Source organism: Carcharhinus amblyrhynchos, chromosome 9 (genome assembly GCF_965287045.1).
Source record: "Carcharhinus amblyrhynchos chromosome 9, sCarAmb.v2.hapA, whole genome shotgun sequence".
Taxonomy (NCBI): domain Eukaryota; kingdom Metazoa; phylum Chordata; class Chondrichthyes; order Carcharhiniformes; family Carcharhinidae; genus Carcharhinus; species Carcharhinus amblyrhynchos.
The window spans coordinates 15397073-15424075 of record NC_137332.1 but is presented as its reverse complement, the minus strand read 5'-3'; the positions used below and the strand labels follow the sequence as shown (position 1 = coordinate 15424075).

Genomic DNA, 27003 nt, shown 5'->3' with positions numbered 1-27003 from the left:
GTTAAGGTAACAGCAAGTTTTAAAGGATCAGAATGCATTTGCCAGCCTCCCTAAAAATTGAGATGCAAGAGAAGTGCAATATATATTATGTATGTATGTATTAATATTATGTGATATATATATAATGTATATCTCAGGCTAAATCAGTGCGACTTACAAAAAATTACCCTACCAATATTTTCTGAAATCTTGCCAATTCTTTAGTCACAAATATGATTCAAGCACCAGCCATCATTTCTTCTTTTATAATCCCTACAGTGCAGAAGGAGCCCATTTCATCCATCGAGCCTGCACTGACAACAATCCCACCCAGGCCCTATCCCTGTAATGCACATATTTACCCTATTAATCCCCCTGACACTAAGGGTCAATTTAGCCTGGCCAATCCACCTAACCTGCACATCTTTGGAATGTGAGAGGAAACCGGAGCACCCGGAGGAAACCCAGACAGACATGGGGAGAATGTACGAACTCCACGCAGACAGTGACCCAAGCCAGGAATCGAACTTGGGTTCCTGGCCCTGTGAGACGGCAGTGCTAACCAGTGTACCACCCTACAGAAGTTCTGCAGAAGTTAGCGGCAAATGGCATGTGGCGGCACGGTGGCACAGTGGTTAGCACTGCTGTCTCACAGCGCCAGGGACTTGGGTTCAATTCTGGCCTCGGGTCACTGCTTGTGTGGAGCTTGCACATTCTCCCAGTGTCTGCATGGGTTTCCTGTGGTTGCTCCGGTTTCCTCGCAGACTCCAAAGATGTGCAGGTTAGGTTGATTGGTCGTGCTAAATTGATCCTAGTGTCAGTGGGATTAGCAGGGTAAACACATGGGGATAGGGTCTGGGTGGGTTTGTGATTGGTGCAGACCCGACGGGCTGAATGGCCCTCTCAGCACTGTAGGGATTCTATGATTCATGGTTAAAATGATCATTGGTGAGCACTATTCAGAGTAAGTGACTGCCTTCATCCATCTCCCTTTCTGTTAGATTTTTCTTTCTTTGAAATAACTTGCCATAAGGTCTGAGGTCAGCACAGAACGTACTGTTTGAAGGATAAAATGCAGCACATTTTTTCTTCAAAGTGTTCAGCCAGTAGCAGGCCGATGATCTGTTGGAAGGACATTCCGACATCGATATCGAGCCTCATTGCCCTTGAAACGTGACGGCTGCCAGAACACATCATCTTCTTGCGGGGGAAAAGATATTCCTAAACTCTCGGGGAATTTTAGCTTTCTCCGAAAAACCTGGTGCAGGACTGGTTTAGGATGCAGCAGGGTGTCAGGAAGGGCTGCTCTCTTCTTGACATCCTGCTGCATCCTAACTGTGCCTGAAGGCAGAATACTTGTAAATTCACTCTGCTTTTTGGGGATAGACACCTGGACTTGTGGTTCACCTGCATGGTTGTTTATGCAGCTGTGGGGTGAATGCACGGCCAACAGGAATCAAGGAGATAGACGGGAGATCTGCTACATAGATTGTGCGTGCGTGAATAGACTTCCATTGACAGCTTGTGACCTTCTGGTAGGCAGTATTAGGCATCAGCCCATTGATTGTAATTTCTTGCACATCAGCTGTGTTTAGCCAACAGGGAGGATACATCTGTGACTTAGGGCTAAAGCTGGTCCCATGGAAACCCACGCCTGTTATAAATTTGTTCTGTTTATCCACCATATGTGGACGTTTTGGTAGATTGCCATGAAGACGCTTTCTGGAAACCACTCCAAGTCGCATTGCTGCGTGAACTACATTTGTGAAGATAGATTGGAGATCTGTCCCTTGGAGGACAGAAAGCTGTGAGGAGAAGTATTCAAAGTCATCAGGGGGCTCTGGATAAACCGCTCCCACTTGTGAAAGGAGCGAGAACGAAAGGGCACAGATTTAAAATCATCCGCAAAAGAGACAAAAGCGATTCTGAGCAAAAACATTTTCACGCCGTCAGTAATTAGAGCCTGGACTGCCCTTTCTGCAAAGTGTGGGATTTGGTAGGTTTGATCGAGGCATTAGGCTGGAAAAGGAACAATGTGCAACATTACTGGGAGAAGGCAAGAAAGTGGCACTAAGTAAATTTCTCTTTTGGAAAGCCCGTGTAGACACAATGGGGCAAATGGCTTCTTGCTTTACTGTAAAAGTTGTGATTCTGTGAACTGTATGAATACTGAAACATATTTATATATTCAAATACTTACCTACAATTAAATACCTAATTTTCTACATTATAGAAGTACTTACAAAGGATGGGAGAATGGTAGCCTTGGTGTTTGTAAAAAGGTGCTATATAAATATAAGTTTTCCTTTCTCCTCTTCTCATGTTGCTCTGTGAACTACACCACACACCTTCACTCACAAGCATTAATGTTAGATTTTATGGTTTCAAGTAATACAGTGTTATTTTATGTGACATGTTTATACGTTCTCATGTCTTGGTTTGCAAAAATGAATACATTCCCGTGTGTACGTTGCAGCTATGTGACATGAGAATCATACATGGTGATAACAGTTGTATTCATTAGAAGGGGAAGGAATCATCCTCACTTGGGGAATGCTGGAGTGTTGAAATAGTTCACAGCTGCAGTCGGTCCTTCTCGGTAGTGCGCACTGCGGGACTGTTTCCTATCAGGCGTCTGGTTTTTGAGAGCTTGGCATAGGTTGGAGACTGTCCTACAGGAAAGGGCCTTGATTCTCCTGGTGCTTCTCCAGCCCAATGCAAAGCCCATACTTTACCTTCCCTGACAGCCAGCTGTGCCACATGTGCTGAGATCATTTGCTTGTTGCAGGCTGTGTTGGGCCGAGCTGCAAAGAAGGTAATTGGGTTGGAAGTGGGTGGGGGAAGAATGCTGGGACATGCGTCATTCATCTCATCTTGGTATCACTTTGAATCCCTGATGATAGCAAGTTAAATATCCACTTTTCTCAAGGGAGTTAGTTTAGTCATCTCCAGGTTGCCTGTCCAAAAGGGTTGGATGCTGAGATACCATTCTACGCCATTTAAATAGCAATGGCCAGAGGGCTAATATGTGCCTGTGGGCGGCCTTGTACTGAAGAGAGCCTGTTCCTACACAGCCCATTTCCATGAGATGTTACTGAGAAAGTTGGGATCTTGGATGGAATAGAACACCTTCCGTGTTCACATTGAGGTTGTGGACTTTGTCAGCCTGCTGGTGAAAGAATATGATGGAGCTTTATTCTTCCAATTCCCTATTTGTTCCTTTTCTCTGCACCTTGAAACCACTAGCAGAGATATTTCCACTTTCTCTGGAGTTGCACTTTCCTTTCTCCGAATCCTAATCCCCCTTCCCCCCCTCCTCCCACCCCCACCCCTGCCCCCACTACTTGCTCCTATCCAGATGTGATGATCGATAGACTCCTGACAGAATGAGGCACAATAACAGCCATCCCAGAGAACTCATTGTGAGTCAGAAAATTGAGGTCAAAGCCATTGCTTGCAGACCAGGAAACTTTGTTCATTATCTCCTAAGATCTTTGCTACCCATCCTCATTGTTGCTAGACCTTTGCCCCCAGTGCTCACAGATTCCAAGAATCCAATCCCCACAGTTCTCCCAACCACTCAATACATTCCTCCCTCACATATATGTACCTCAACCCAATGCTGTCCTTCCTTACCTATACATATCCCAACCCAGTGCTGTCCTCCCTTGTGTACACATACCCCAACCCAGTGCTGTCTACCCAGTGTGACCAAGCCCCTGGAAGCCATATAAACTCCCTACAGTGCAGGAGGAGGCTATTCAGCCTGCTGCGTCTGCACCAACTCTCTGAAAGAACATCTTACCCAGCAACCCTCCAAAATTACTTATTATGACCAATATCAGAAAAGTACTGTTAGCGCAAAAAGTCTTGCACCTAAATCCACTGCCACACCTGGGAATGTCAGACCTGAGAAATACGTCACACTTGCACCTGAGTGACTCAGTGTCCAGTCAGACAGGTAAGAAACATGTCAATAAAAATGTAGTATATAGATCTGAAAACTATCAGCCAAGAACCAGCAGATAGCAAACAGAAGCCGAATCAGCCAGAAGGAAAAAGAAGCGAGGAGATCGCGCAAATGATCTTTTCAGAATTGGTTTGGTCACTTTCTTATTTTGCTAGTGGCCTAGGAGAATCTTGTATGGAAAAATGTCAAACACAATTAACACCAACTAACCCAATTCTGTGGTAGGGAAAAAAAAATCACCAAACTTATGTATCTGTTTACACATATCTTAAAAGTAACTCCAATGAAACTGTTGGAGCAGACCTTGAGAGCAAACATTAGAAATAGGAACGTCTACTTGAAACATGCGTATATTGCTTAGAGGTGTTAACCTTCCCTCCTTTTGCTCTAAGATGAATATACAATAATGTTTAATATTTAAATATCTTAGTCCTTCCCACTTAGCTGATGAAGGAGCAGCACTCCAAAAGCTCGTGATTCCAAATAAACCTGTTCGACTTTAACCTAGTGTTGTGAGACTTCTTACTGTGCCCACCCCAGTCCAATGCTGGCATCTCCACATTTGATTTGATCTATTATTGTCACATGTATTAGTATACAGTGAAAAGTATTGTCTTTTGTGCACTTTACAGATAAAGCATATCATGCATAGAGAAGGAAACGAGAGTGCAGAATGTAGTATTACAGTCAGAGTTAGGGTGTAGAGAAGGATCAACTTAGTGCAAATTAGGTCCATTCAAATGCGTGATGGCAGCGGGGAAGTAGCTGTTTTAGCCGGTTAGTACGTGACCTCAGAATTTTGTATCCTTTTCCTGATGGAAGGTGGTGGAAGAGAGTACATCCAGGATGCATGGGGTCCTTAATTATACTGGCTGCTCTTCTAAGGCAGCAGAAAGTGTAGACAGAGTCAGTGGATGGGAGACTGGTTTGAATGATGGACTGAGCTTCGTTTATGACATCATCTCTATTAGTAAACCAATGCTTTCTTGCTCTATCAAGCCAGGTAGCACATTATGCAGTTTGGGTCTCTTTAGTTGAAAATAAAGCTATAGGATGTGATTTTCCCCAGCCTGCTGCATTGCTGGAGCAGTGCAGTGGGATGAGAATTGTCAGCGAGGCAGGAAATGTCAGGGGTGGGGGAAGCCTACAGTGGGATATGCATCCAGCATCCAGCCAATTACAACACTCTCAGGCCATTTTTAGGAATGTAATTAGCCTCGCACCGGAAATCAGCACGAGGCTGATTACAATATGTACAGCTCATTTCCATCTCGTTAGGACAGTACCATCTGGATTTGTTAATACAAATCCCTTCCCTTCCCACTGGGAGAGGTTGCCATCAATGGGGATTAAAGTTGATGGGACTCAAGCATGATTACCCCGCTACTGGGGACAGAGGCCATCGAGGTCACCCCGGGAGGTTGGGGGCAGGAGGGATGCCCCTTGGGATACTACCAGCCTGGCACCCTGATACTGCCCACTAGGCACTACAGTGCCAAGGGAGTGAGGCTGATTGTTGGTGATGGGGTGGGGTGGAGATGGAACCTGCTGCCCTCTGCATTAGGGTTGATGGGGCTGGCCAACAACTGGTTGGGGTGGAGTGGTTGCTAGAAAAGCCAGTGAACCGGGGTGGGATGGGAGAGGTTAAAGGATTGGGTGCTGGGAGGCCAGCGATTTGGGTGGGGGGGGAGGGGGGGTGGTGCGGAGTGGGCAATGCACATGCACCATTCTACCTACTGACAGATTGGTACATGTGCAGTAGTCCACTCAGCACTCTGATGCCAGTCTCTGGAGCAGGATTAGGCCTCCCCCATCAACCACCACCCCCTTACCAGTACACTCTATGGAGCAGAGTGCCTCAAATTCAACTATACACCCAAAAAAAATGGGCAGAAAAATCTCCCATTTTCCCACCTGTTGGGCAGTTCATTTTTTTTTGTGTGGGAAAATCACCCCCATGATAGTTAGAAGCAGTACAGAAAAGGTTCACTGTACTCATTCCTGAGATGAAGGGCTTATCCTATGAAGTCTAGAAAAAATTGATCTTATTAAGCCACAAAATCCTGAGTGGACTTGATTGTAAGTTAACATCTGGTATCCACCCAAAGACAAGAATAAGGAGTCTCCTCTTTTAAAACAGAGATGAGGGGAAATTTTTTTCTTTGAAGTTCATTAGTTTGTGGAATTCTCTTCCTCAGAGAGCAATGGAGGCTGGGTCATTGAACCTTGAACAAATTCAGTCAAACAGATTTTTGATAGTCAAAGGAGTTAAGCATGATTGGGGGAAGAGAGAAGAGGGAGACAGAAAAGGTGTTGTTGAGAACACAACCAAATCAGCCATGATCTTACTGAATGGTGCAGGAATCTTGTAGATCCAAATTGCCTACTCTTATGTTCGTACTGATGTATTGCTCTTTAAGTAATGTTAATTTAACTGGAATTCATTTAGCTTGTAACTTCAATATTAACATATCAATAAATACTACCTTCCTGCACATATCCCAACCATTACTGTGCTCCAACTAACCAGAACTTACTTTCAATCCCTTTATATGTATTGTTTGAAAATTCATTTTTTCCACAACCATATATACTGATGTGTTCACTGAACCTTAGATCCTATTATTTATGCTTCACACACTACATCTGTCCATTTACAAAAGATTAAATACAGAATAGTCTTTAACATTGTTGATTGTTTTCAGGATATGGGATAAGTCAGCCTGCTATCACCCTCCAGAAACACATTTCCTACCTCTGCTGTTTTATTTTTCAAACTATTTTTCTGATTCTGCTTGGTTTCCGTTCCATTGTCAAATAACCAAAAATGCAAATACAAAAACACTAGTGACCAGTTGGCTTTCACTGACAAATCTTGGAGCAAACCAGATGCGTTCCTGGAGCAAAACTCAGGTGTAAGAGGTCATATCCAGAAATAAGATTGATTTTCTCAGAAAACATCTTGCAAATTTCTGGCTAGGTGAGAAGTGCAGTCACCAGCACCATGTCCAAATCTATGAGGCAAAACTAATGGATGCACTTTGACTACACCTGTTGCTTATGAAAATTTGACATGAAAAGAGAGTAAAATACATTCACAATGCAATGCTCGCTAATTGCCAGCCCCAGAAAGCATTAACAGAGTTGGTTTGCTTTCCTGAAAGGTCAATCAGCTATTATAGCCTGCTTTTAATAAATGCAGCATCATGCGTTAGGGTGTAATGTTTTCCAGGATGTGGTTACTTCACAATTGATTTTACAACAGTGAATTGCACACAATATCTGATACAGTTCTCTGTAGGTTTGAGGTCCATTTCAGAAAATGTTAATGAAAGGCTAATTTTAAACTCCAGCTGTTGAATCTTTTGGGGGAGTTGCAGACTCCAAGCAGCTTAAAGGTGCCACATGCTGAAATGATGAATTCATAATAGGCATAAGATAGCATCAACTCAACATCGGTTTCCCATTAAGAAGTGGTCAGTTTCAATCTCATGATACTTGGGCTTCCAGCATTAAACCCAGGAACCTGCTGTTGCCAAACACGAGACTTTCCTTCATTCTACCTCATACTGTTACAACTCCAACATTATTTTGACGTCTATATCTAAGCCACAATATTAGAACTATGGAAGTATGAGACCCTAACCAGAATGAATGACAAATATAGTCAATATCAAGTGTCTGTTAACTAAGAATGATTGAGATTGATAGCACCATCATTCACTGCTGATTGTATATGAAATATCTTGCATTTATGTAGTCCCTTTAATGCAGACAAAACAATCCAGAGCAGTGTGGTGGCACAGCAGTTAGCACTGCTGCCTCTCAGCACCAGAGACCCAGGTTCAATTCTGCCCTTGGGTTACTGTGTGGAGTTTGCACATTCTCCGTGTCTGCACAGGTTTCCTCCTACAGTCCAATGATGTGCAGGTTAGTTTGATTGGCCATGATAAATTGCCCCTTTTATCAGGAAGATTAGCAGGATAAATACGTGAGGTTATGGGGCTAGAGTCCAAGTGGGATTGCTGTTGGTGATGGGATGAATGGCCTCTTTCTGCACTGTGGGGATTCAATGACTTACTGAGGGAAAGGGAGATGTTGGTCTTTACTGGCAGAACGTCAAAAGGTGATGAATGACTTAATTTTGGAACTTTTATAAACTGGGTGGGAGGAATGAAAGAACAGAGAATTGGAGAAAGGTGTCATATAGAGGAGCAGAGATGAAAGCATTTTACCAACTGTAAGTGAGGGAAGAGGGATGCAAGTAACACTTGGGTCAGTGGTTTACTTAAAATAAGACAAATTACATACATTTAAAGTACAGTCACCAAAACGAAAGATAGCCAAAAACATTAAATGTTACCGTGTCAATTTTAGGGGTTTTTTTTGAGTGTGCCCTCCCTGAAGTCTCAGCCAAGAACTGTTCCTTTTATAATTAAAATAATAAGTTGCTGGCAGAAGAAATGAGTTTATGTTCTTATTTGCAGCTGAGAAATCAAACTGGTGCCAGAAACTGCACATACAGCATGTTTAGAAAACATATGCAATAAAGAACTAAAAGCAAAAAACATTTTTGTGCATTTTAATGTTTTACCAGATGTCTGGAATAAAATTATAAAAACAGTTGTGGCAGTTAAAGTTATCAAAACTACAGACCAAAATCAAAAAATTATGCAAAATGCAACTGACACAAGTACAGTGTAGTTACACAAACACCTTTAGGATTATTCTACAATCTGTGATAAAGACAAACTCCAAAATGTAGGGAAATGAATGAACATTTTTATTTGGATGCTTCTTTCTGTTACTTCGAGTTAACAAAACATCCGCTTCATTCAGCATCTGACTAGGCTGCTGCTGCTTTCAATAAATGTTTTCAGAATCAACAACTTATGTGACTAAGGAATGTGCTCAACAAATACCATGGTAATTGAGGTAGGCAAGATTGCCACATCACTTCGCTTGAAGCGACTGGTTTGAAAGGGCACAAACAGAATGTTATGCTGGAGAATGCAATGGCACAGTGCATGGTAACAAAGTACACAAGTTCCAAAGAGTGTGATTCCTCTAGTTGTTTATAAAAAGTCACATTGAGTTCCACATTAAAATAACTGACGAGATGAATTTCACAGTGGTCTTGAAGTTGGCTTCAGTCACAGCTGCACAGACTTGTGGAAGATCCATCAGTCCAGGCGCTGGGCTCGAAGCTGTAGAAGTAGTTTGAGATGAGCAGGCACCCTGCCTACTCTGCTTGCATGTGTGGATTGCTATGCATCACAGAAGTCTCAGGCAAGTTATTTTTAATAAAATCCCTAGATGCACACATTCCTTTAAAAAGGCAGTTTGGCAATTCAATGGATTGGAGGAAAAAGGGAAACAGGGAATGGCAGTGGTCAAGAACACATGGAAACAAAAGAGAAATTCCATGGCTGGATTGAAAGAGGAGGCTGGCTGATTGACCCGCTTTGGTATAAAATTCCAAATAGATGTCAACAAAAATCTGCTGAAATAAGCACCTGTCGCCATTAAATCATGTGCTTCTGTGCTTATTCCACACACGCAACACACATCACTTAATATTCCAATGAGTTACATGCCTTCAAAGAATGGATGCTTTAAAGCCTTTTCCGCAGTTATCCTTGTTGCTGGGTTCAAATCTAAAAGCCTGTCTAGGAGGTCATATGCTAGGTCTGGAACTCTATTCCAACCTCTCATATCTGATGATTTAGCTGTGCTTTTAAAGTCAGAGTCCCACCGAATATCCTGCTTGACTTTTCTTGGCTGGCTGTGTGGCTCTTGTTTGTATGTCAAGGTGTCTTGCTGTTCCTTCTTGTCATCATCCTTCATAGCTGGACCTGACACACTGCCAGCGACACGGGAACACTCCTTTGGCTCACTCTTTTGGTTTGGTTTTCTTTTGCTTGAGCAATCTGTTCCTCGGAGACTTTCACACAAAGTCCTCAAATCCAATTTTGGACATTCTTTGCTGCATGACACAGCTTTACCTAAAATACAAAAATAAAATCAGTGGAATTTACTCTCATCTGTAACATATAGACAGCATACATCGTACACAATGAAAATATAATAATAGATTTTGCAACGTAAAAATATATTCAAGTTAAAAAGGGTATAACGTGTTGTAAGGTGAGGGTTAACAATGCTAGAAATACAAATGACCATTCTGATATCTGGTCTTGAATGTTTGTATACAATGTTTGAACATTATACAAACAGATTACTGCTTCCAATCTATGGCAGGTTGGAGAAAGGAAAGTTACTTACAAGCTTGGTAACCTAAATTTTACACTTTGGTAAACTTTTGGAGTAAGCGCACAGGTACAGCAGGTAGTAAAGACGACAAATGATATGTTGGCCTTCAGAAAGAGAGAGGATTGTGCAGTACGGTGGCAAAGTGATTAGCACTGCTGTCACATAGCACCAGGGACCTGGGCTCAATTCCCAGATTGAGTCACTATCTGTGCAGAGTTTGCATATTCTCCCCATGTCTGCATGGGTTTCCTCTGGGTGCTCCAGTTTCTTCCCACAATCTGAAAAACATCTAACCGGAATGCATTGACCAAAACAGGCGCCGGAGTGTGGCGACTAGGGGAATTTTGCAGTAACTTCATTACCATGTTAATGTAAGACTTACTTGTGACTGTTAAATAAAGTTCTGAAAGTTTATGAGTACAGAGAGGAATGTTTTACTACAATTGTATAGGACATTGGTGAGGCCACACCTGGAGTACTGTGATATTCATTGGAGTTTAGAAGAGTAAGAGGGGATCTCAGGATTCTAACAGAGTTAGACAGGGTAAATTCAGAAGGAATGTTCCCAGTGGTGGGGGAGTCCAGAACAAGGGGTAAACATAAGAACATAAGAAAAAGGAGCAGGAGTAGGCCATCTAGCCCTTCGAGCCTGCCCCGCCATTCAATAAGATCACGGCTGATCTGAAGTGGATCAGTTCCACTTTCCCGCTTTGTCCCCATAACCCTTAATTCCCTTGTCTGTCAAACCTTTTAGGACTGAAGTGAGGAGAAATTTCTTCACCCAGAGGGTGATGAATCTGTGGAATTCACTACCACAGAAAGTAGCTAAGGCCACAACATTGTGAGACTTCAAGAAGAAATTAGATATAACTCTTGGGGCTAAAGTTTCTGTTCCCATCTTATGGTCCCTAATTACCCCACCCCAATTATAAACCTTGCCCTGCCGTGTGATCTTATCCCTCTCCATTGCAATAATGAAAGACACTGAATTGTGGTCACTATCTCCAAAGTGCTCTCCCAGGAACAAATCTAACACTTGGCCCGGTTCATTACCCAGTACCAAGTCCAAGGTGGCCGCACCTCGTCAGCTTATCCACATTGTGTCAGGAAACCCTCCTGCACACATTGTACATGAAGTGTCCCATCCAAACTATTCAACCTATAAAAAGTTCCAATCAATATTTGGAAAGTTAAAGTCACCCATGATAACTACCCTGTGACCTCCACCTATCCATAATCTGCTTTGCCATTTCCTCCTCCAGATCGCTATTACTATTTGGGGACCTATAGAAAACTCCTAACAAGGTGACCGCTCCTTTCCTATTTCTAACTTCAGCCGTATCACGTCAGTAGGTAGATCCTCCTCGAAATGCCTTTCAATAGCTATTAAACTATCCTTGTTTAACAATGTTACTCCTCCACCTCTTACCACCTTCCCTTTGCAGTTGGTTGCAACTGCAAAGAAACATGCTTGAAGCGTAGAATAGTCACAATAGTAAAGACGCCACAAAACGTCCACGTTCCTGCCACACTGGTTAACAAAGATCAAGGAACTGTCTTAGTGACTGTATCGATAGGAAAACTGAACCATGCTTTCACCTGCAGCACCCACACAATAATGAGCTGGCTTATCCAGTGACAGTACAGAGTTGCTGCTTCTGAAATTTAGCTCCACTTTCCTGCAGGAATACTACAATATTTTGATTTAGGGGATGGTGCTGTTGAGTGGCACAGAGACAACCACCCTAGAAGTACCTCATGTTGCTCCACTGGAAGACAAAGGGATGGGGTGGTGGTGGGTGCAGTGATGCTCTAATACTTTGCAAGCACACACCTTAATTTAGTCCCCTTCATCTCTTCTTGACATGCCACATTAATTCCTTGCACCCTTTCAGTCTTTGGAAGCTACTAGATTGAGAAGCTTTTTGAGCCGGCTTTGAGCTTTTTTGCCACACTGGCGTTAAATTTCTTTTAATTGTCTATACCCCTTTAAAATTTCACATAAATCCAATTTTCTTGTCCCACCACAACTATTGTGCTCACTTCCATGGGCATCAGGAAAAGTAAAATGCATTCTAAACACTGGGTATGAACTACATCCATTGCAGAAGTCAAGGGCAGTCTCTGAAAATCATGCTGCACGATCAGGTACTTTCCCCCAATTCTTCTAAAAATTTAAAGCCTAATTGAACACGGAACTTCCCAACATTAAAACGAAAAGAAAGTTCATAGAGGCCGAGAAAGAAGAATCCTCAACTCTTATACATAGAGTCAGAGGTTTGTCCATTCCACCTTTTTTTGTAAGCCCCTAATCTTGTCCCAATTGCCTGCATTTGGCCCATATCCCTCTATGGCCATCTCATCCATGTAACTGTCTAAATGCTTTTTAAAGGACAAAATTGTACCTGCCTCTACTACTACCTCTGGTAGCTTGTTCCAGATACTCACCATCCTCTGCATGAAAAAAATTGCCCCTTTGGACACTTTTGTATCTCTCCCTGCTCACCTTAAACCTATGCCCTCTAGTTTTAAATTCTCCTTTCTTTGGAAAAAGATATTAACTGTCTAGCTAATCTATGCCCCTCATTATTTTATAGGCCTTTATAAGATCACCCCTCAGCCTGCTACGCTCCAGAGAAAAAAATCCCAGTCTATCCAGCCTCCTCTTATAATTCAAGCCATCCAGTCCCAGTAGCATCCTAGTAAATCTTATCGGTGAAACCTTCCATTATTTGCTGGAGCAGACGAGTGAAGGAGCAGAGACACAGATAAGAAACTACCTGTTAAAAACCTGTTTAAATAAGTTTAAAGCACTTTGTAGTAAGAACTTACCTTGTAGAACTGTTTAAATCATTTAAATTCATTTTTGTGGGCTTTTTGTATTTACTGCTTTAAGAATTCTGAGGGAGTGGTCAGAAGGGAGTTGAGGGGGAGCAAGCTTTAAATCAGCGCCAGGTTTAAAAGGAGGCCTGGTGTAGACAGCGGGCAGCAGAGTGAGAGGGAAGCAGAGTGAGCTATTAGGGCTTAAGATCAAAAGGGCTGGAGAGAAAGGGCCAGGTAAGTTCGTGTGGATATTTTCAAAACTACTACAGTGAATAATGGAGGGGCATGTGATGTGTTGTTTCTGTATGATGTAGGAACTGGTGGACCCCAGGGTCCTTCCCAATGACCACGTCTGCAGTAAGTGCAGGTTGCTGGAGGAGCTCCAGCTCAAGGTAGACGAGCTGGCCTCTGAGCTACAGACACTGAGGCTCATCAGGGGGAGAGAGGGTGCCATTGTCAATGGGGTGCAAGTGACATCCACCCCGCCTGGACTGGCTAACTCTAAGGGTCAGGGACAAGAAGGGGGTGGGGAGCAGAGGAAGGGGGGGGGGGGGGTGGGGAGCAGAGGAAGGGGGGGGGGGGTGGGGAGCAGAGGAAGGGGGGGGGGGTGGGGAGCAGAGGAAGGGGGGGGGGGTGGGGAGCAGAGGAAGGGGGGGGGGGTGGGGAGCAGAGGAAGGGGGGGGGGGTGGGGAGCAGAGGAAGGGGGGGGGGGTGGGGAGCAGAGGAATGGGGGGGGGGGTGGGGAGCAGAGGAAGGGGGGGGGGGTGGGGAGCAGAGGAAGGGGGGGGGTGGGGAGCAGAGGAAGGGGGGGGGTGGGGAGCAGAGGAAGGGGGGGGGTGGGGAGCAGAGGAAGGGGGGGGGTGGGGAGCAGAGGAAGGGGGGGGGTGGGGAGCAGAGGAAGGGGGGGGGTGGGGAGCAGAGGAAGGGGGGGGGTGGGGAGCAGAGGAAGGGGGGGGGTGGGGAGCAGAGGAAGGGGGGGGGTGGGGAGCAGAGGAAGGGGGGGGGTGGGGAGCAGAGGAAGGGGGGGGGTGGGGAGCAGAGGAAGGGGGGGGGTGGGGAGCAGAGGAAGGGGGGGGGTGGGGAGCAGAGGAAGGGGGGGGTGGGGAGCAGAGGAAGGGGGGGGTGGGGAGCAGAGGAAGGGGGGGGGTGGGGAGCAGAGGAAGGGGGGGGGTGGGGAGCAGAGGAAGGGGGGGGGTGGGGAGCAGAGGAAGGGGGGGGGTGGGGAGCAGAGGAAGGGGGGGGGTGGGGAGCAGAGGAAGGGGGGGGTGGGGAGCAGAGGAAGGGGGGGGGTGGGGAGCAGAGGAAGGGGGGGGGTGGGGAGCAGAGGAAGGGGGGGGGGTGGGGAGCAGAGGAAGGGGGGGGTGGGGAGCAGAGGAAGGGGGGGGTGGGGAGCAGAGGAAGGGGGGGGTGGGGAGCAGAGGAAGGGGGGGGTGGGGAGCAGAGGAAGGGGGGGGGGGTGGGGAGCAGAGGAAGGGGGGGGGGTGGGGAGCAGAGGAAGGGGGGGGGGGTGGGGAGCAGAGGAAGGGGGGGGGGGGTGGGTCTGAACCGTGCTGGGACCAGAGTCCTGGCGAATCGTGTAACGAGGACTGTAGACAGGGCTTTAAACTAATTTTGGGGGGGGGGGGGGGGGGGGGGTGGTGGTGCGAGGGTAGGTGACATTAAGAGGCCTAAAGTTAAGGAGAGGGTACAGGTCAGGGTAGAGGCCGTGGATGTCCCAATAATAAAGGGAGTAGGGGGCGTGAGTATGGTTGGTGGCGTTCCGGCAAATAGGGTCCAGGTGAAGGCTGGGATGAAGGCGCTTTATCTGAATGCACGAAGCTTTCGGAATAAAGTGGATGAGCTGGTGGCGCAGATCGGCACAAATGGATATGATCTGGTGGCCATTACAGAGACGTGGCTGCAAGGTGACAGGGACTGGGAGCTGAATGTCCAGGGGTATCAAGTGTTTAGGAAGGATAGGCGGGAGGAAAGAGGGGGGGGCGTAGCTCTGCTGATTAAGGATAGCATCGGGGTGGTAGCAAGGGATGATATTGGAGCCAAGGAGCAGAATGTGGAATCGTTGTGGGTAGAGATTAGGAACAGCAAAGGGAGGAAGACGCTGGTGGGTGTCGTCTATAGGCCCCTGAATAATGATCTGGAGGTGGGGCGGGCTGTTAATGCGCAAATAAGTGCAGCGTGCAGAAATGGGACGGCCGTAATTATGGGGGATTTCAATCTGCATATTGATTGGTCGACCCATGTTGGACGCGGTGGGCTCGAGGAGTTGTTCTTGGAATGCTGCCGGGATGGTTTCCTTGAACAGTGTGTGTTGGAGCCAACGAGGGAGCGAGCTATCTTGGATCTGGTGCTATGTAATGAGGCAGGTAGAATCAGGGACCTTGCGGTGAAGGATCCTCTTGGGGAGAGTGATCATTGTATGGTGGAGTTTCTGGTGCAGATGGAGGAGGAGAAAGTGGGTTCCCGGACACATGTCCTTTGTTTGAACAGAGGGGAGTACGGTAGGATGAGAGAAGAATTGGCGAATGTGGACTGGGGGAGCGCGTTGGAAGGTAGGTCTGCTGAGGAGCAGTGGAGGATTTTTAAGGAGATCTTTCTTGGTGCGCAGCAGAAATTTATTCCAATGGTCAAAAAGGACTGTAGGAGAGGTAATAAGCCGTGGATAACGAAGGAGGTGAAGGAAAGTGTTAAATTAAAAGCGGAGGCGTTTAGAGTAGCTAAGAGTAGTGGGCGAGAAGAGGATTGGGAGAGGTTTAAATGTCAACAGATTGGCAAAGAAATTGATAAAGAAGGGTAGGAGAAACTATGAAGCTGGGCTAGCGCTTAATATAAAAAAGGATAGCAAGAGTTTTTATAAATATATAAAAAGGAAGAGGCTGGCTAGGGTGAACGTTGGACCCTTAGAGGATGAGAAGGGGGACTTAGTGGTAGGGGATGGGGAAATGGCTGAGGTCTTGAATAACTTTTTTGTTTCGGTCTTCACGGAGGAGGACGTGAATAATTTGCCGGGTGTTAGCGATGGAAAGGTGGTAGGACTGGAGGGTCTTAATGACATTACTGTTACTAGAGAGGCGGTGCTTGACAGGCTGGAGGGGCTGATTGTGGACAAGTCCCCAGGACTGGATGGAATGCATCCGAGGGTTCTGAAAGAAATGGCGGAGGTGATAGTGGATGCCTTGGTGGTTATTTTCCAGACGTCGCTGGATTCCGGGGAAGTGCCGGAAGATTGGAAAGCGGCTAATGTTACGCCGTTGTTTAAGAAGGGTGCCAGGCAAAAGGCGGGGAATTATAGGCCGGTTAGTTTAACGTCTGTTGTAGGTAAAACGTTAGAATCCGTCATCAAGGAGGAAATAGCGAGGCATCTTGAGGGGAATTGCTTGACAGAGCAGACGCAGCACGGTTTTGTTAAGGGGAAGTCGTGTCTGACAAATTTACTGGAGTTCTATGAGGATGTCTCTAGGGCGGTGGATAGAGGAGAGCCGGTGGATGTGGTCTTTCTTGATTTTCAGAAGGCGTTTGACAAGGTGCCTCACAAGAGGTTACTGCAGAAGGTCAGGGGACATGGAGTTGGGGGTAGGGTGTTAGCGTGGATAGAGGACTGGTTGTCAAATAGGAGGCAGAGAGTGGGGGTCAATGGGTGCTATTCGGATTGGCGGTTGGTGACTAGTGGAGTGCCTCAGGGGTCGGTGCTGGGGCCTCAGCTATTTACCATTTATATAGATGATCTGGAGGAGGGAACCGAGTGTATGGTGTCGAAATTTGCTGATGACACCAAGATTGGTGGAACGGCAAATTGCGCGGAGGGTGTGGAGAGTCTGCAGAAGGATCTAGATAGGCTGGGCGAATGGGCCAGGAACTGGCAAATGGAATTTAATGTTGGCAAGTGCGAGGTGGTCCACTTTGGTAGGAAGAATGGTAGGAAGGACTATTACTTACGGGGTGAAAAACTGCAGCAGGTGACGGTGCAGAGGGACCTCGGGGTCCTTGTGCATGAGTCGCAAAAACCCAGCTTGCAGGTGCAGCAGGTGGTCAGGAAGGCGAATGGGATGCTGGCCTTCATAGCGAGGGGGATTGAATATAAAAGTAGGGAGGTCTTGCTGCGGCTGTATAGGGCATTGGTGAGGCCGCAGCTGGAGTACTGTGTGCAGTTTTGGGCGCCGTACTTACGCAAGGATATTTTGGCCTTGGAGGGAGTACAGAGGAGGTTTACTAGGCTGATGCCGGAGTTGAAGGGGTTGAGCTATGAGGAGAGGCTGAATAAACTAGGCTTGTACTCGTTAGAGTTTAGAAGAATGAGGGGAGATCTCATTGAGACGTATAAGATGATGAATGGGATGGATAGGATAGAGGTGGAGAGACTCTTCCCACTCAGAAAGGATAGTAGGACTAGGGGGCACAGCCTCAAGATAAAGGGGGGGCGGTTTAGAACGGAGTTGAGGAAGAACTTCTTCACTCAAAGGGTGGTGAATCTCTGGAATTCTCTGCCCGTTGAAGTGGTGGAGGCTACCTCGCTAAATATTTTTAAGACGCGGGTTGATGGGTTTTTGATGAGGGGATTAAGGGTTATGGGGAGAGGGCGGGAATGTGGAACTGAGCCACGACAGATCAGCCATGATCTTATTGAATGGCGGGGCAGGCTCGAAGGGCCAGATGGCCTACTCCTGCTCCTATTTCTTATGTTCTTATATCCTTTCTGTAATACGGTGCCAGATCTGTACACAGTATTCCAAGTGTGGCCTTTCCAACGTCTTATACAACTTCAACAAGACATCTCAACTCCTGCGTTCAATGTTCTGACCAATGAAACCAAGCATGCTGAATGCCTTCATTATTCTGTCCACCTGTGACTCCACTTTCAAGGAGCTATGAACCGAGATCTCTTTGCTCTATAACTCTCCCCAGCGTCTTACCATTAATAAGTCTTGCCTTGGTTCAGTCTACCAAAATGCATCATCTTGTATTTATTTAAATTAAACTCCATTTGCCACTTGTCAGCCCACTGGCCCAATTGATCAAGATCCCCTTTGCCATCCGAGATACCCTTCTACACTGCCCACTATGTCACCAACCTTAATGTCACCTGCAAACTTACTAACCATGCCTCCTATATTCTCATCCAAATCATTAATATAAATGACCAATAACAATGGACCCAGCACCGATCCCACAAGGCACATCGCTGGTCACAGGTCTCCAGTTAGAAAACCAACCTTCTACAACCACCTCTATCTTCTGTCATCAAGCCAATTTTGTATCCATGTAGCTTCCTCACCCTGGATCCCTTATGCAACAACCTACCATGCGGTACCTTGTCAAAGGCCTTGCTAAAGTCCATGTCGACATCATCAACTACAATGCCCTCACCTACCTTTTTGGTTACCCCTTCAAAAAACTCACTCAAACCTGAGACATGATTTTCCACTCTCAAAGCCATGCTGACTGTCCCTAATCAGTCCTTGCATCTCTAAATGCCTGTAGATGCTGTCTCTCAAAATACCTTCTAACAACTTATCCACCACAGATGGGAGGCTCACTGGCCTGTAGTTTCCAGGCTTTTCCCTGCAGCCCTTTTTAAACAAAGGCACAACATTTGCCACCATCCAATCTTTAGGTACCTCACCAGTGGCTATCAATGATTCAAATATCTCTGCTACAGGATCCACAATTTCCTCCCTAGCCTCCCACAATGTCCTGCGATACACTTCATCAGGTCCCAGGATTTATCTACCTTGATCAATGCAAACATACCAATTCGTTGGGGAATAGATTACACCAAAAAAAAATTCATGGTAGGATGCAAAATACTTGCATCTTCAGACCAGCCTGGAAAAATGCATGGGTAAAATGGTGATTATTTTTCTGGGTCACTGTCTGCAGATGGTGCGAGAGAGAACAGGTTCAACAGGCCACTTTACAAGCAGATTCTATGCTCGAATAATCCAAAATTTGTTTATTCAAATTCCTGTTGAACAAAAGACTATACTTTCCAAGTACATTTCATAAATCACAGGATGCTCCCTACAGTTCATCTTGCTAAAGATATAAAGCAGCCAAAAATAACATGATGGATATCACTAAATTTGAAGTCTTAATGTGGCCACATCGACTGATGAATTAAAATGGGAGACTGAAGTCTTTCTTTCAGCGTAATAGAATTATAGGAAACCAGCACAAACGCCCGTTGAGCCTCTGGCTCTCGTACACCAGTCTTTTCAATAGAGATGATAATTACTCAAGAATCTCTGGATATCAATATACCAGGTGAGAATTCAAGTGGGTCACAAACCCATCCCAACCTTCACCGTTAAGGAGGCTGATGTTCCTCCTCACATTGCCCGATTTCGTCCCATTTCTAGGGAATCAGTTGGCACACAGGTATGACTCGAGTCAAAAAGAGACTCCTATTTCTGCTTGGTAACGAAGATCACTTTTTGAAATCTATTCAGCCCCTGCAGGTGTCTAAGAGCTTATGTTGAAGCCTCTTGCTCTTGAGCCTAAGCTCCCACTAAGTGATCACCTTACTTGTGAAGGGACATGAACGCAGCTCAACTATTTCTGCTCCGTTATCCAATACGCCCTTCCATTCCTTCCTTTATGTACTTAGCTGACTCTTCAATGCACTCCCATCATTTGCCTCAAATCTTCCATACAGTTGACAGTTCCAAACTCCCATTCTTCTTCAGTGAAGAAATTTCACTGAATTTAATGGACACTATCTTATATTTGTGCCCCCACAAGTGGAAAAATTTGCTGTACAGCTATCCTATCAAGCTCCTGCTCTTAATTTTAAAGACTTTCATCAAGTCACCACATAGCTTTTTGCTTTTCCAGAGAAAGGGGCCCAACTTGTTCAGTCTTTAGTGATAGACTGACTGGCTCAAGTCTGGTATTATCCTTTTAAGTACTTTTAACATAAGCATAACTCTGCTTTTTAGTTCTAGTCCACTGCAAGGTTTCAACCATTTGGAACTGCTTTAAATCATCTGAAAGTCCTTTCAATTAGTACATCTGGCAATGAAAAAGCCCATAGGCGCTGTGCTTTGTATACTGGCAAAAGTCTTACAATTGCATAATTAACAAATCACGTCAATGTACCCACTAGAAAGTGCGTCAAACTGGTTAAAAGCCATTTCAGGCAGGGCAACTGCATCTGGCAATGAGAAAGCTCATCGATATGAAAAGCAAAAGGAAAGTTTATTTATTAGTCACAAGGCTTACATTAACACGGCAATGAAGTTACTGTGAAATTCCCCTCATCACCACAATCCAGCGCCTGCTCAGGTCAATGCACCTAACCAGCATGTCTTTCAGAATGTGGGAGGAATCCAGAGCACCTGAAGGAAACCCACACAGACAAGAACGTGCAGACTCCACACAGACAGTGACCCAAGCTGGAAATCAAACCCAGGCCCCTGGCGCTGTGAGGCTAACCACTGTGCTGCCATGGTTTCGTAAAGGGAGTGTGCTAACTCAAGAACCAAACACTCCTTGGAACATTTTAAATAAAAAGACATGTTTGTCTGCAACAAAACCTAAACAAATCCCATATTACATGAAGTAAAAACAGCAAAACTGCATTAAAAATATGTTGTACAAGCATTTTCAAAAAAAAAGGTATACTTAGCATATTGCATAAAATGAACCAGCATCAACTTGGGTCATTTGTGCATGATAATCTGAAATGTTTGGAACACATATGGTCATTATTTAAAATATAAAGGGCACACACTGACATTTCCTTTACATGAACTCGGATAAAAAAAATTAGACACATTTTTGTGTTTCTAAAGCACGACATATTTGAGTTTTCCAGCCAATTATGCACTGTCTCACACAACTACCCCCTGCATGTTCAAGTATGAAGATTTTTGGCTACATTAGAAATATGTCTGGTCAGTTTTACTATATTAAATGCTGTGATGCAGAGCATCTGAAAGCCAAACTTTCCAGTCTAGGACTTGGTTTTCAAATTCTGCATATTCATATTAAACCTTTCAGAACGGCTAAATAAATGTGAAGTCCAATTTAGGTTTTTAAATTACAGATCAAGTTTAATGTGGCTTCAAATATTCTTTTCTTAAAAGCAAAAATGACCAGTTATTGTTTCTCTCCAAATGATGCAACTTGCTCTTTTTCCTCCAGATTATTTTCTTCACTCTTCAGGTCTCCCTCCACCTCAGTGGTCAATGCCAAGTCTCCTTTCCCTCTGTGTTTTAGAGAAGTTCCTTTCTCCAATCAGCCAATGCCCATAAAAGCACAGCTGCAATCTGTCCTTCAGTGATGTAGTACAACCCACATCACAATTTTTGTGACGCTGTGTGAAGATTCAATCTGCAAGGTCACTGTATTCTTAATTTTTCTGGGCAGAACATTAATCCTATTATTCTTCCATGTTGTTCCACTCTCTGACAATCCTTGAAAATGGTGGCTCATCCAGGGATGGTGCTTCACAAGGACTGAATCTCAGAACTTAAGCCAAGAGGCCATTTCCCAATTATAAGCTGAGAAAGTAATGTTGGCAAAATTTTCAACCAGAGACATCAAGGCTCGGTTTGATTCTGTCCTCCTTGCCTCACACCCACAGGTCAGGCAACAATCATATGAATCTCACCAGCTTTCTCCCTCAAGTCAGAGTTTGCTGCAATCGACTCAAACACTCTCAGTCATCCTGGCTAAAATAGTTAGTTCTAACTCAGCAGAGACCAGGAGTTCAAATCTGGGACATTCCTACATTATATAGAATTTATAGCACAGAAACTAACCACTCAGCCTATGTTTATGCTCCACAGGAGCCTCCTACCATTCTCTTTACTTCATCTCACTACATCAACATATCCTTTCATTCCTTTCTTTATCATGTACTTAACCCTTAAATGTGTATTACAAAGAGCAATAAGTACAATTACACCAAGATTGGTGGAATGGCAAATTGCGCGGAGGGTGTGGAGAGTCTGCAGAAGGATCTAGATAGGCTGGGCGAATGGGCCAGGAACTGGCAAATGGAATTTAATGTTGGCAAGTGCGAGGTGGTCCACTTTGGTAGGAATAATGGTAGGAAGGACTATTACTTACGGGGCGAAAAACTGCAGCAGGCGACGGTGCAGAGGGACCTCGGGGTCCTTGTGCATGAGTCGCAAAAACCCAGCCTGCAGGTGCAGCAGGTGGTCAGGAAGGCTAATGGGATGCTGGCCTTCATAGTGAGGGGGATTGAATATAAAAGTAGGGAGGTCTTGCTGCGGCTGTATAGGGCACTGGTGAGGCCGCAGCTGGAGTACTGTGTGCAGTTTTGGTCACCGCACTTACGCAAGGATATTTTGGCCTTGGAGGGAGTGCAGAGGAGGTTTACTAGGCTGATGCCGGAGCTGAGGGGGTCGAGCTTTGAGGAGAGGCTGAATAAACTAGGCTTGTACTCGTTAGAGTTTAGAAGAATGAGGGGAGATCTCATTGAGACATATAAGATGATGAATGGGACGGATAGGATAGAGGTAGAGAGACTCTTCCCGCTCAGAAAGGATAGTAGGACTAGGGGGCACAGCCTCAAGATAAAGGGGGGGGCGGTTTAGAACAGAGTTGAGGAGGAACTTCTTCACTCAAAGGGTGGTGAATCTCTGGAATTCTCTGCCCGTTGAAGTGGTGGAGGCTACCTCGCTAAATATTTTTAAGACGCGGGTTGATGGGTTTTTGATAAGCGAGGGGATTAAGGGTTATGGGGAGAGGGCGGGAAAGTGGAACTGAGCCACGACAGATCAGCCATGATCTTATTGAATGGCGGGGCAGGCTCGATGGCCTACTCCTGCTCCTATTTCTTATGTTCAGTGTCATACTGCACAGTACCTTTACTCATTATGGAAAGAGGCCGCTGGATATATTTGTTATATTAACACGTTATTTCCAGTTCTTTATTTTATTCCATATTTGTTTCACCTCCCCCCCTCCTCCAATTCATTCTCTTTAATTTCTAATGTTTGTATCTTTTATGAGCTTTTGATTTTTTTCATTGTTTTCCTCTCCCCCCCCCCCCCCCTCACAATCCCAACGTTTAATTAACTTACCCTGCCCCCTCCCTTTCTTCCACATTAGAGGAAGAGAAAGGAGAATTGAAATAATTATTTTCATGACTTGATTAGTCAGCATCTTTACAACTCATTCATTAAACATCGTGATGGTGATATGCAATTCTCTCATTCTGTGTATAGGGATATTCTCTGATATCATCCCAAAAAAATGTCTTATAACAGTTTAGAAACTGGACGTGAGATTAACAGACTGTGCTAGATACCACTTTTAGTAATCAACTTGGCTTGTCAAAATGCTATTTGCTGCTATAGTCTACTGATCAACCTATGTCTTACAAGTGGTATTACAATGTATACAACATGAAAATGGGAATGGAAGACAATTGTGTGCGACTGCAATCAATATCTTTAAATTACTTTGATAGAGAGGTTTTACAATGTCCCAATTTAAGTAAAATGGAGAGAATAATGTTCAGTGGGCATACTGGAAGATATTCAAAGAATTTTTAAAAATATCTGTAGCACGCGCAAATATGCATGAATGTAGCCTTCAAAGTAAACTGGAGAAGTTATGGGTTTTTAAAAAAAATGCTGTCTATACTAATAAACTAGAAAGATTATTGATGAGGCAAAACATACTTATTGATTTTTAAAAGGCTTCATATATTCCATACCAAATAATTTAGCAGCCTGAACGGTTTCCTTCGTTCCACGGACAGCCATGATCTGTGCCAATGCAGTTAAATCATCGCTGGCTTTGAAAAATGGGTATCGGGCACTCAACAAGGAGAGAAAGACAACGCCTGCGGACCACATGTCAATGGCTGCAAAGCAAAGCACATTTTGGTTTTTGGAACAAAGGCTGAGGATAAAAACATCTCATTTCTCATATGCATCCAAACATGGACATTATGTTTTTTCTAAAAAAAAACTACTGCAACAGTTTAGATGGAACAGATCAGTCTTTTTCTGCAAAATTTTCTGAGGTAACTTTTTGTCCATTAGTAACTCTTTCCGAGGCTGAATTTTACATGTCCAGAATAATATAAAATTGCATATTTCTGAATATGCTCAGCATTAACACATTCATAATTTTTAACAGACTCCATAACCCACATCAGGAACATTGATGTTGAATCTTCAATCTGTCCCTCATTTTCTGTCTAAAGATCAAACAGCCTACTCATTTAATTTATTCTCATTTGCAAACATATTTTACCCAGCTTTGAAAGGAAAACATGAAACTGTGTAACTGGATCAATCTTTAACCACTTGAGAAAGTTCCCTCCAAACCAGGCACACTCTTTCAGAAGGAAGAGTGGATATTAAAAGGTCTGCAGACATTGAACCAAAATAGAACTACTTAATATGCATTTCTACACTGCAAATTAGATTAGCACAGACTATTCAAAGTACCACTTCTAGTCACCAAGTTGACTTGTCAAATGCATTTTGTTGGTACATTATACTGACCATTCTTTAACATCCCGGTACTATGGTGGAATGCAGTTCCCATATTCAGCATCTAGGGTTATGCACTGACATAATCCCAGAAAAATGTGCCTTTATACCAGTTTATATTCTGGAAATTAAATTAACACTAATTCAATGTGCCACCAAAAATACACAAAACTCAACGTAATGCTGCCAGAAAAAGAAATGACCGATTATTATCCTCACAGGTTAGTTCTAACAGCACAAATAACATTGAAAATATATCACTCCGGAAAAAAGAAGTGTACAAACAGTAAACAGGGCTGATTAGTTGAAACAGGAAATGGATTTCAGAACACAAAAAATTAATCCCATATGTATTTGGAGCCAAACGTAAAACATTTCTAGTTTGACATATTAGCCTACTTTGGATAAATTTATAAAATGTCACGTTCAAAAATGGTCGCAAACAGAAAACACCTGGTGCAAAAATAATTGGTGCTCTAACAATGAGGTGTTTAAAAGAATGTGTGTACATAATTTGAAGGATACATATCCCTGAGTGAGAGACTTCCTGTGTGGGACTTTACCATTACTAGTGTGCTTTTGATCTGGCTAATATGTATTTTATTAGCTCATTTAAAAAAGCTTTACAAAAGTTATGATGGCCTGTCTCACATCCGTCTAATGTGATGGGAAAGGTAGTTTACTTAAAATTGTATTTGTTAAAATAAAATACATTACAAACATAAATACTATGAGAATTTTAAGATTATGTTTGGAATGGAACTTTTAAATATTGGGGAAAGTTAAGGACGTCAAATGACGTGTTCTGAAGTCTACCTGATGACTGTCCTCAGGTGGTTAAAGACACAAGGAGGCCCAGATTGTGTCACTGGGTTAAGATGTTCACAGCTAGACACAACAGCAGCAATCTCTGAGTTCACAATGGGTAGAGCCTAAGTCTCCCAAAGTCCCAGGAAAGTGTTGGAAATATAAGGTTGTAAACAGGTGTGCTGTCATCTTTACTTCCAAGATGAGAGAGGTTAGAGTCAAGAATAATTAAATCATCATTTCTATCTGGATGCAGGGCTAATGTGTTTTATGTTGGCAGGGAGGGCAATGGGAATCAGGTTACAGGCTTCCCTGCAAATCACAGGCAGACAAGTTTTTGTGGGGTCAGGAGAGAGAAGAGGCAACTTGGCTTTGCGAACTACCACAGCCAGATGCAGGAGGGAGACAATCTTGTCGAAAAGTCACATCCCACAGCCATCTAAGAATTCGAAAAGAATCATCCTGGCCAGAGGAATCATCGGGACAGATAATACTGCTTCAGTGAATTTAGGAAACCCTCCTAAAACTAAAGGAAGCATTGAGTGTAGTTACTAGTCTGTTGAATGGTAAATACAAATGCATTGGAAGCTGGGAGCAACTATGGACTGTTTGCTATAAGGTCTCTAACTAACTTCGAGGAGAGTGCAACATATGCTCACTATAAAAGGAAATATTTGTTTCTGTAGTTTCAAGTACAAGTTACCACAAAATGCAGTGTTTAGTCAATAGTGCTTTTAGTCATTTGTTAAAGCAAAAATCTTGTAATGTAAAATAATTTTGTTACATATTTTTAACTATTAACTGGAAGTTCAAATTTCTTTATAAATGCTGTTGGTTTCTATGGATCCATAACAACGTTTTATTTTTCGCTGTACAATAATCATTATTTACTTTATTAGTCATTTCGTTAAATTCAATCAGATAAAACACTGAATACAACAGCTGATGGATTAAAACACATCACTAATTATTCCTCAAATTTACCAGTCCACTGTTGATGCTAGCCTGAGGTGACACTCCTATTTTCTATTCCCATTTAAAAGTATCACCTCAGACTTGTTGCCCAACACACCTTTCTGATGTTCTACCTAGTGTGGGGTTATTTGTGGAAATGATTAATCAAGGACCTAAGTCTAGGACCTTCATTAGAAACATGTAGCAAGAGAATGTAGTCACATATTCCAACACAGATGGAGCCTTTGTACACAGATGGTGAGTTCATGAATTCAAAATCCAGATTTCAGGCAAGGCTCAGCATGTCTCCCAGTCAGTTCTGAGGAGAACCCGAGTGCCAGCAATTACACCCAGAAACATGAGGAAGCTGAACCTTGTTTGGCTGAACACCTGGCCAAAGTTACAACCCCCAATAAATCATTTAAATTGGTCTATTCAAGTCAGTGGATTATTGGGTCTCCACCGTTGCTTTATGACACGCAAATATTTCTTCTCAAGGAGACGTAGAAAACTTTTTTTAAATAAAGAAAGCTTTAAGAGAAAGGGTAATTTCAAACAAGCAACCCCTAGAACATTGTATAAGTTTGGTTTCTATTCCACAGACAAATTTTAACCCTTCCCTACCTGAAGTCTGATGTGGGCACTTCATTAAGACCTCTGGAGCTCTGAATCCTGGAGTGCCTGCTCTTGGGGCAACTTGCTGGCGTCTAATAATAAAGTAGT

General features: G+C 44.0%; 1 protein-coding gene across 2 annotated transcripts in view; it reads right to left on the bottom strand.

Annotated features, from left to right (window-relative positions):
* Positions 1 to 8517: 8517 nt before the first annotated feature.
* Positions 8518 to 27003, bottom strand: part of cdc7 (cell division cycle 7 homolog (S. cerevisiae)) — a 76238-nt gene continuing 57752 nt past the window's right edge. For both annotated transcript variants that reach the window (XM_080195199.1, XM_080195200.1), the window contains exons 10-12: positions 26905 to 26987; positions 23733 to 23882; positions 8518 to 9954 (exon numbers count right to left, since the gene is read on the bottom strand). In XM_080195199.1, the coding sequence (XP_080051325.1) occupies positions 9539 to 9954; positions 23733 to 23882; positions 26905 to 26987 (649 nt within the window). In that variant the 3' untranslated portion in view covers positions 8518 to 9538. The remainder of the gene's footprint in view (positions 9955 to 23732; positions 23883 to 26904; positions 26988 to 27003) is intronic.